Here is an 11295-nt window from a genome sequence, read left to right on the forward strand (position 1 = left end):
GAGAAGGGTACACCGGTGAACATATACAGGTATCTTTAAAATATACTGCGAAGGCTCTGTTGTGATTTGAAGCTGCATACAGCCAGTGCTGTAGGGGATCTTTTCAAGGTTAATGGAATTATGAACACAGAAAACGCGCAATATCAGTCATTGACTGGCCAGCCCAGAGCCTGGACCTCAACATTACTGAATTAGTGTGGGGTCATCTTGTCAAAGAATGATACAAAAGGTAGCCAACATCCAAAAAAAGAGCTTTTAAGAAGATGTAAAACTATTCCTGGAGACTAATGAAAGAAAGTTTGTCTAAGAGAATTCAGTCTGTGTTGAAGAATACAGCTGGTCATACCAAATGTTGACTTTCAAACTCTTTTTTTTTTTTTGGGGGGGGGGGGGGGGGGGGGGGGGCTTATATATTGTATTATGTATATCTATATATTGTATGTTTGAGCATGTTTGATCAAACTGTACCTATTTACCATTTTCCCATTAAATTATGGGACTTAAGACTTGCACAGTTCTCTATTGCACTGTAAAAAAGTACATCACAATATTTGTAGTAGTGATTTGTTGTTTTTCTATTCTGTTTTGCATTAAAGGATGGCCATCTTGATGTAAGAATTTTCAAAGTATTCAAGCCCAATTAATGTTTTAATTTTATGCCAGAAATTAACACAGGGACTTCAAAAGAATAAAAGGTTGTGTGTTAAAAAGCAAAAGAACAACTAGCAACAAATCAATCAACAACAAGTGCTTCAGAGAGCAACTTGGGGTTAGTATCTTGCACAAGGATATTTGGCATGCAGACTGGAGTAGACTGGGATCAAACCACAAACCTGGTTAGTAAGCGCTCTGCCACCTGAGCAGCAGCCACCCCATAGACAACAACCTTTTCAAGGGAGGCCTTGCTTTTTTCAGCAAGTAGTATCAAATCATAGATTATAAAAGTATAGCTCCACAGACCCAGTGTTAAACTGGCCATTGTGCAATCAAGACCTGACAACAACTGGAAAATATTTGCAGATTATAGAAGAGGCCCCAGGAAGCAAGTAAAAAACTACATCAAGCAATAGCATGAAAAATGTTTTTCTTAGTTTCCCAACCCTAAAACAATATCCAGTAATTGAGATAAATGCGATATAACATAATAGTGCACATGCCCCTGTCCCAACCTGTAATCTGTTTCTCATGTCAAATGTATTTATGACTGTGGCCGTTGAAGGTGAAGGTAAATAATGGAATAGGAGACATTTGTGTTAGCCTTTATGTGGAATTCTTCCAAAATCCCTTGCACCTAATTAGTTTATTTTTAATTTTATTCAACATGCTCAAGTAGCTGTTTGCATCTCTGTTGCCAGTAGGATTAATTTACAATAATTAAGTATAGTTTGACTGCTTTAGTGTGATCAGAAGTCAGTTTTTAGGGTAGATTTACACTTTTATGTAGAGTGTAATGCACATGGGTTTTTGGCAGATACATAAATAATAACATAAAAAGCTGATAAATTGCAGTAAGTTCCTTTGATTTCAAGGTTCTCATATTCTGCATGCTAGTTCGCTGTCACACTGCCATGGGGAATTTGAATGGGATTGAATAATATCAGGAGCATTTGTGCTTTTCCAGAGAATTCAAAATGTGAATTTGGCCTGTTCATGACGAAAACTATTTCGTGAAGAACTCCTACTGTTTTTTTTAGGAAAAGCTAGTGTTAGGAAAAGTTGACTGGTGAGTGAATGGTGTGATCCTTAAGACATCTGCAAAAAGGTTTGTGTGGCAGAGAGAGGCCAGAGGCAGCATAAGATCGCAGGATGCTGTGATGCTCCAGAGGAAACAATTGCCCAACTGCTCACTTTACAAATGCTCTCAGCAGACAGTCCTGCTGTTTTGACAGCACTGTGAGATTTATGTGTGCTGACAGGGGACCAAGGGAATATATCATGACTGACAACGCTGGGCATTGTGGTAAGCCTATATGAGGCAAATAAGATGCGCTGACTAGCCTGGGTCTCAAAAGGAGGAGGACCTGCTTCAGCAGTGCAACTTGCGGGATGTATGAATGCGTCTCTTTCCCTACATTCTCTGTACATTTCCTTTCATCTCCTTTTTAATTCTCTTAAATCTCAGTTTAAGCCTTTGGCTCTGTTGCACTCTTCAGTGTATGATAGTGTATACAAAGCAGTCTAACTGCAGAAAAAATAGCACAAATTTCCCCCCTTTCAAAGTGTGATCTAGTGTTTTTCTGTGGTGTTTTTGTAATTTTAATCTGTATCTGATTGAGCAATATAATGGCAGCAGTCATAACATGTCAGACCTTTCCTGGTTTGACTGTTTGGATTTCTTTAGTCTAATTCTGCCATCAGCATTGAACTGCGAGAAGCGGCTCCGTTTGTGTGTTGGGAGGATGCAAGATTATCATCAACATGCACATATTTGTTTTGTTAACACTGAAAGAAAAGCATTATTCTAAAGGAACAAGTGCAATCAGCATAGGACAGGTCTTGTACACAACTAATTTTGTCTAAGGATTTGCCTTTTTCCATGTATTCACCATCCCATTTTTTGAATAGCTTTATTTTGGTTTCCTGGGATTTTTTTTTTCTACAGATGTAGTTTTAAAATACAGTGAGTCATATGTAGCTGACCTATACAAAAGGGACGTAGAAAGTATGGAAACTTGAGTCAAAGGAAATCGCATTTTTAAAAATTGTAGGTTTGCTTTACGGTTGAGGTTCCTGTCAGCAGTTAGTGTTAGAATATAAAAGGCCATTTCATTAGCTGGGCAGTGCATAACCCAAATGGCTTTGTGAATGTGATACAACACCAGATAAAATCTGTCAGCACAAGGCCAGCACAACACAATCACTTGTGCTCTGTACAATAAGGCTTAGTGACTGATTTTTTTCCCCATTCAATATTATTGGCCAGGGACTCTGTCAAGCTACACTTCCTTTCAATTCATAGCAGTTGTATTCATATCACTTTGCTATTATTTGCTCTGGTTGACCCATTGATTGCAGGTTTAAACCCTCAGCCCCAAATAGTAACCTCGCTCAGCTGTGTCACGGCTGTGTTGCCGTTAGCAACAATGAAAAGAGCAATATGGAGATCAGTCCCTTCAATTAAGCTTCTGATAGAAGGCAGACCTAGGAGAGATGGGGACCAGACATGGTACTCAGTGACTGGGACTTTTACATCTGTCACTCCCCATCAAGCCAGGTGTCTGTGTTTAAATCAGCAGGATTATCTGTGATTGCACTGATAGTTGAAACAGACCCCCTGTGTTGCCAAGCCTCCTCCTTTTTATAGCTCACATTAAGATCAAGTCAAGCTCTGCACAACAGGACTTATGCCCCACCCTCCCCTGCCTTCTGCTGCCCAGAGGAAGACATCAGAGGTAGGATTCATCCCGTCTCTGCTCTGCCTGCTTCTCCAGACTCCCTTCCATCTGGGATCCTTAGGGAGAAGAAGAATATCTGACAAGGGGCTCGTAAGCCTCTTAGCCCCCCTGTTGCCCAGTTCTCTCTCAGCCCATGTTTTCCTAATTTAGTTGTGTAAGAAGTCCACCGCAAGGCCCTTGTGTGCTGTTTGGATTGAAATTCCCTTTGTGGCTCTAATAGACTGGCCATGTATATCAATTAACACTATTCAGCCATGGCAGGGTCAAATCTCTTGAGACTAGTAGCCGTAATTCCTTTCTGAATATTTCCTTATGGCTTCAATAATATGAGTTTAATTAGGTGTCAGTTGTAATAAGCCTTTATTGGCTTTTGGCTGTTTTTCTCTTCTTTTTGTTTTTTTGTTTACTGTTCATATATTGGCAGACTCTAATTGAAACAAATCTGCAGTTGAATCATTTCACTGATTATCTTCATTTTTGAGGCGTTTTCCCCTTGTGTTTTTTCCAAGCAAATACATAATGTAGTTCAGTTTCTTAATTACAACCTTTTAAGAAACATCTCATGTCGATCCATTAGTAAGCCAATAGTACTGAAGCAGCATTACTTTTGCTGAAATTAAAGAGAAAACATTGGAAACACTTTTTTTTGATTGGCTTTCATTTCTTTCTCCTTGTTGTCATTGCAATATTCAGGAACCCTTTTTTATGTTTGCATTCTCAAATTTTGGACTAATAATGTTTTTGACAGAGGTTTAAATGTCCTGATAGGCTTTTGCACTGCTGCAGCACTTTATGCTCATATTTGGTATAGCAGAATTCACCCCCTCCTAATTCATCTACTTATGATTTCTGGTCTGAATGAGCAGGGCTTCTTCAGGAGTAAGATCACAGAGTTAAACACACAATGAAATGTTTCCATCAAAAGCTACTCATTTGGGCTCCCCCGTTCTCGTCACTGTAGCACTGTTCTGTGACAATGGGAGGCCAATGGCCACAGATGGTTCTGCAGCGAGCGCCGCACTAGCTTTTTTTTTTTTTCCCATGAACATGTTTGGCATGTAATCCTGGATTAACAGTGAGACTTTTTGTGAATTTACAGCTGTAATACAGCATTCATTTAATGTTGATATCCCCCTAATAAACATGCACTGGTTATTAGAAGACCGAGATAGTGTGGGTTATCTGACTCTTTGCCCAGGGGATTTAGAGCTAATAGAGATCACATCAGAGGTCTCTGTGGATGTCCACTTTGTTCTGAATCCCAGTGGAGTCTCTGCAGCTAACATATACACTTGCCATGAAACACATAGGTAATGCTATTGTCTGTGCACATTGACACACCAACACACCACATGCACACGCACAGACACACACTATCAATGACAGAGGGTGCCTCAGAAAACCAGCCGGCTGCATATGGACTCTCTTGATATCAGTCACTGGCCGTGTGATCTTGTTATGCAAAGTCCCTTAATCCCTACCTATGATGAATGCATGCTGGAATGGAGGGGGGTGATGAAACAGAGATATGAGGGCAGCTGTACGGGAGGCTGTCCACTGTGCTTTGAGAATAAGTGCTAACAAAGATTCCTGATCCCTGGTCTAGCAGAGGGAAGAGCACATGTGAGATCATGTCTGAGACTGCAATACAGTAACAGAATGGCAGAGATGCTGGTGGAGTAAGCTGAGAGCTTGACGAATATAGATGAACATGTTGCTTTCGTGCAGACCTGAGGTTCACATTAACCTTTAGACCATTTGCATCCCAACAGAGGAATTATGGGGCCAGAGGTGTTATTGTACCAGCTGGGGGAGGACTGAGTTTATAGTTCCTGTGGAACAGAACAAGACCGGAGCAAGCTGCAAGTGGAAGGGGGCACTTCATCTGGGCCCTGTCCTGACCGTATATGTCTCCCTTCACCTGCTCAAGCTTTGTCATTTGAAGTAGTAGTGAAAAGCAGAGGGTTGCCAGTGGTGATCGGGGAAAGAAACAGAGTAGCAGCACAGAGGGAGGTGAAAGGATGGAGTTGCTCTTTTTTGGATCAGAAAGGTTGGTCAATAGACCAGAGACAGACCATGCTAGGGATAAAAGAATAGAGGGTATAATAGGTGATGTATAGTTAGAATGAATGAGAGAGCATTGTGTGTGTCTGTGAGAGTGGAGAGTGGAGAGGAGTGGAGGAGGGTAATGGGATTAGGGGTAACACCTTTGGCAGGGCTGGGAGAGCCACCTGACACCCGGTCTGTTGAGAACCTGGGGAGAAAGGGAGTGGAGGTGGTGGGGGCAAAGGAGAAATCGGGGGTCTAATCCTTGTCCATCTTTGGGAAGTCATTCCCAGAGCTCTGAGGATTTGGGGCTTTGGTTTCCGCTCTGCTTGCTTTGGTTAATAATACCCTGGGAGGGAGAGAAGACATGGAGAGAGAAAGAGGGAAAGAGACAGGAGGAAAAGAAGAGATGGAGATGAAGATTTCTTTACCCTGTGGTGGACTGGCAGGACAGCAGCGTGAGCTAAAAGAAAATGTTTGAGGTGCAGGCTAACATCAAAACCAAGCTGTATCTATTGTTCTTCAGTTTGCATTTGTGTTTACGCAGGGGTGTGTGTGCGTGTGTTTGTGTGTGTGTGTGGGCTCGCATATGCACTTTGTACAACAGTGTGTAAATACTGCCTCTCTTTTCTCCAACCACCCCACAGGTTGCAGCTTGAGTAAAAGTCAATAACCTAAGTGTGCCTGGGATGTTTGCTTAGAAGACACATGGGTGCTCATTGTGTGTGTTCATGTGGCAGTGTTTGCAGGGCAGTTGTTTGGGTGCTTTTGGTGTCTTTTTGTTTCTATGGTGCTGACAGAAGTTGATAACTACTCTAATGACTGTGGTGGTGATGGAGGCAGCACAGTGTCAGGGACTAGCTGCCGACAGTGCAGAGCTGCTTGGCTGGATGTGTCACAGCTTCTGTTTTTGTCCATCACCTGAGCACAAGGTGTTGATTGGTCCATCCTACGCAGGATCAAAGTTCAGGGCAGTTTTCTGGTGTGAACTGGCCGCTCAGCCTCTGTGAATGAAACACCATAGAATGTGCCATCTTAGCAGTAGGCCAACTGTGACAACCTTGTCCACACCTTTAAGCATTAACCCTAAAACAGCTTTTGTTTTTAGAAATCCCATAAAGAACATAAGCCTACCATAAATGGATCAAGCATGTACTTCGGTGACATTGCATTATAATCCATGGCTGCTTTCTTCTGTAGGTTGAGATGTTCCGCCGTGTGCTGGGGAAGACCTTTGGTTTTGTGGGCTACACAATCCAGTATGGCTGCATTGCACACTGTGCTTTTGAATACATTGGAGAGTTAGTCGTGGTTCGTATTAAAAGATTACAGATTTAATGACTTTTTTTTATTCTTACAAGAAATAATTAAGAAAGAACTTTTTTGGCTTTTATTCAGTGTTCTGGTCCATCCATGGAGCCCACCATTGTCAACGAGGATATTGTCTTCTCTGAACGGATGAGTCGGCATCTTTGCAAAATACAAAAGTAGGTTGCACTTAGTTTATGCAGTCAGGAAGAAAAAAAATGACAGCAAGCATTTTAGAATATTTATAGCACACATTTTAACATTTCAGTGTGCATTTGTGATTCACTGCTTGATTTGTGACCATTTCTCTGCTTTTTTTCCCCCCCTAAAAATAAAAGAAAGCACAACAATACTAATATCCTACTAGTCATTTCAAATGGTGTCTTAGATCATATGGGATTTTTTGCATTTTCTTATAAAATAATCGTGTTTTATGGTTTCCTTTCAGGGGTGATATAGTCATTGCAAAAAGTCCATTTGACCCAAATATGAACATTTGTAAAAGGGTAATTGGATTGGAGGGTGACAAGGTCTGCACAAGTTCCCCATCAGATTTGTTCAAGACCCACACATATGTAAGTATCTTTTCATCAGGATCATCATCATTACGCCCACATTTTCTGAAGATGTCATGCTTCTTAGCTGCTTTTCTTATACATATTGCGATTACCTGATTTACCAAGTAAGGTTTCTGGTGGCAGCTTTGCAGTTTTACTTCAAACAACCACAACTCAGTGACTGTCTTTGAAAGGAAAAAAAGGTTAAAAAGATACAGTGCAAATAGAAAGTGATTGAAGAAGGTGTTTACAGCAAAACACTTTATAGTTTGTTTCACCCTAAAAATGACAAGCAGAATCTCTATGCATAATGCAAAACTGTCCCTCGCTTATTCTTTGTGTGTCCCACAGTCTATAGGCTATCATCCTGTTGTTTACATTTTAGACCGCACACATCCATTTTGTGTCATTGGTCAAAATATCAGTTTTGACAACACCTATATTTCCTCAGAACAGTGATAAAACCAGAGAGTGAACAGGGGTTCTGCTGCTGAAACCACTGTCATTGCTTTTCTATTACTACTCTCCCCAACACCCACAGCTCAGGCCTGCAATCTCTCTGAAGCCTGTTAGAGTTAGTGCCAGCCGAATGGACAGACTGATGGGCGGGAGGCTGTGTGTGTGTGGGTCTGTGTGCATGTGTGTATGTGTGAACTGAAGATTTTTATCTTGCATGGTTTTTAATTCTGTTGTGTATTTAAAAGACTTAAGACACAAGGCCTGTAAGCGGCATTCACTGGATGAAAAAGGAAATGTATATATTTTCTCTTTTACAAACAGCATTTTCATATTATATACATATATACATACGTATATAATCTTTTATTTATATATATATATATATATATATACAGAAGATTGAACTTAAAAGAGATTGTGTCACTCTGTTGTGATTTGTGTTACCAGAATGTAGCAACACATATCTTAGTTTTGAGTCTCTTTTTGAAAAATCTGCCACTAGGTGGAGAACTATTATTATATGACTTAGACTCACTTTACATGTCCTTTCACCTTAATTCATTCATTTAAGCCCATTCAGAGGTTTAGTATCTCAGTAGGATGGATTATATATCAGGTTACTAAGAACATCTGAATCACAACTTGTCAACTAGTGATCCAATTATCATCATCATTGACGATCGGTAACAGATATAATGTGTATATTGGGGTTTCAGAAACCAGGATATCTCTTTGTGTAAGCAGGTGCAACACCACAGTTACCAGTTAGTTTCATTGTTTGTTTTGCTTTTTGTTGTGTTTTGTTCATTTTTAAGTAGAGGATTTATTTAAATAGGGCAGTGTCTCTTTGTAACATCTTTGTTAGATTAAGTCAAAGTCATTATAATTAATTACAGTTTGCACAAGTATGTGTGTTTGGTGCCTTTTACCCACCAGCAGATGGATAGATCTGTTTGTGTGATTATTACAATAGTGTGAGGCATTATGGGTGGACCTGTAAAGATGAATTTTGGAAGGGAGTGTTACACCCTGTCAACACCTCATTTTCTGTTCTGACAGACAGGCAGGCCCTCTCCACCCTCAGCTATCCAACAGCACACTAATTGCCCTGTCACCTTTTAGGAATGATTTCTGTGTCAGAGCTATTGTGTCAAAACAATGACACTTGATCCCTAATATTATACCAGAGATGGAGAGACGAGAAATAAGAGCGATGAAATGACGCTATGCTTTCTGTTCTTTGCAGTAAAGATAGACAGAGCAATATGATGAAAGATGAACTCAGTATTCCTGTATTAAGCTTTAACATAATTCCCCACCCCAATCATGTTAACATAATGAGCACTTTAATGGTGTGGCTGTTAAACAACACACCTCCACAGTGAATACAGCTCCTGTTTCAGCTCTTCTCGACATGTCTCTGACAGCTACACAATGCCTGGCGTCAACCCAACCTGCAACCACAGGATGGGTGCAGTCATTGCCATCCATCACACCAGAGTCGCAGGTGGAGCTGATCAAAGTGACTCCGCCTCTAACTGCAACAGCTCTGGTTTTGAGCCTAACAGGATTTTTGGAAATACATGTGGTTAGAAATGACATTTGTTGATAACGGCTCCTCTGTCAAAATCAAACATGTTGGTGCTATTATGTGGTAAAATGACAAATTACTGGTTTATGTCAACACCCTGTGGACAGAGAAACATTTTAATTACAACCTTGATGTGTACCCAAAAGAAATCGAGCGTTGCTCATAGTCTTCTCTTTACCTGTGCCTGAAACTGCAGTTTTCTTTGAAAAACATCTTGCATCCATTTCATTTTAATTGACAGACTTTCTCTTGACCTGCTAAGTTTTTTTGTTTTGCTTTGGATTATTCACACACCTACAAAGTGATATGAATAAGCGTTCATCCTAATGCTGGTCGCAGTGCAGCAGGTTCAAGTTTCAGACCTCTTCATTTTTTCACTTGGTGAAATACTGCCTAGTGGATCTTTAAAGTCAGACTTTACTCAGGTTTTGGTTTATCTATGAAGTGATTTAAGTGATTCATAAACACTGAAACAAAGTGCTGTTGTCAGTCAGATGTTGCTGGTCTGAATCGGTGTTTTTGATTAGGCTTTTAAATAGAAATTATGCCATCAGGAGTTTTTGCTTTTCAATGATTTTTACACTACGCACAAATTCTTAAGAGGTACTGACTAAGTAACCTTTAAGATAAGCATAGTAGAGATAATATTTTGAAAAAAGATGAGAATGTGGAGAAACGGGGGGTTCTGGTTTGGCAGATGACAAACGGTTGTGTTTCTTTTTCCTGTGCTTGGGAGCCAGCATATGTTACCATGTTAATGAGGTGTAATGGTGAGAATCCAGCATGCTGACATATGGTTCTCAGATGACTCCTTTAATGATATTCATTTGTGTCGTCGTTATTCACTGAGTTGTTTACCTCGTGTTAGGTCAACGTGTCACTGGCTTGTGATTATGTCACATCATCTGTCTCAATTATCAAATATGAAATGAAATGCAGCATCCCACAGTAGTACTCAAGACTCTAATCAGAGAGCCGGCTGATAAGGAATACAGAGGGAAAGATGTGACGTCACCTCAGTGCGGATAATATTCTGTCTTTATTCACGTTATTCTCTTCCTCCAGAGGACTTTTGCCGTTAAAAAGTTAGGCAACACAAAAATAGACTCGCGGATTGTGATGCCCATTATGACAATATAATGTGTTGTTGATCCTGTCTGCACATATAGGGGGGACAGCGCACTTAATTAGGGACTTGACAAGCCCACTCTCCTAAAGTGATGAGATTAATCATAATTGGTGTCACTGTGAATTAGAGAGCGCTCGGATGACCGCCCCACTGGCAGGTCGGACTGCGGTGGAGACCCTTGGACACTGCTGCTAGCCGCAGCTTAGCTCTCCCTCATTCTCTCTCTTCCTCTCTTGCTCCCTTTCTTTTTGCTACCCAGCTATCTCAGGCCTCTCTCTGGCTTTGCCCTCCTTGGGTAAAAGGGGCTCAGATCTCAGCCAACAGCCTAATGACCCTGTTTGAAGTTCTTCTAAATCCCTTCTCGCCCGATCCTGCCCGTTACCCATGACCCCTCTCCTAAGACGGTGCGAGGTTAAAGAGGGACAAGCAGGTTAACGTTAAGATAGGCTAAGGAGGGAGGGTTGTCTGGAATATGGGGAGGGGTTCTCGCTAAATGAGATCAAATCACTTGTGTCTCTTAAAGTTGAGTAATGGTGCAATTTAAGACTCTAAGACTTCTATCTCATTCCGTTTTTGTGGACTAGAGGTGTTTACATTATGAACTTTTGTTTTTGCCTTCTTCCAATGTGTGCCAATGTTTCCAGGTTCCAAAAGGCCATGTGTGGCTAGAAGGGGATAACCTTAGGAATTCTACTGACTCAAGGAACTATGGCCCAATTCCCTATGCCCTCATCCGAGGGCGTGTTTGCTTAAAGGTAATGGGGGAGGTCTACTCTACATTGTCATATATGTATATTTAAAAAGGCATAA

General features: G+C 40.9%; 1 protein-coding gene across 1 annotated transcript in view; it reads left to right on the forward strand.

Moving 5' to 3' along the window:
* Window positions 1-11295, forward strand: part of immp1l (inner mitochondrial membrane peptidase subunit 1) — a 33911-nt gene that overhangs the window by 793 nt on the left and 21823 nt on the right. The window contains exons 2-5 of the mRNA XM_085167366.1: window positions 6642-6752; window positions 6840-6928; window positions 7198-7324; window positions 11130-11240. Coding sequence (XP_085023492.1) covers window positions 6648-6752; window positions 6840-6928; window positions 7198-7324; window positions 11130-11240 — 432 coding nt within the window. The 5' untranslated portion in view covers window positions 6642-6647. The remainder of the gene's footprint in view (window positions 1-6641; window positions 6753-6839; window positions 6929-7197; window positions 7325-11129; window positions 11241-11295) is intronic.

The sequence above is a fragment of the Neolamprologus multifasciatus genome, chromosome 1, assembly GCF_963576455.1.
Source record: "Neolamprologus multifasciatus chromosome 1, fNeoMul1.2, whole genome shotgun sequence".
NCBI classification, from domain to species: Eukaryota; Metazoa; Chordata; class Actinopteri; order Cichliformes; family Cichlidae; genus Neolamprologus; species Neolamprologus multifasciatus.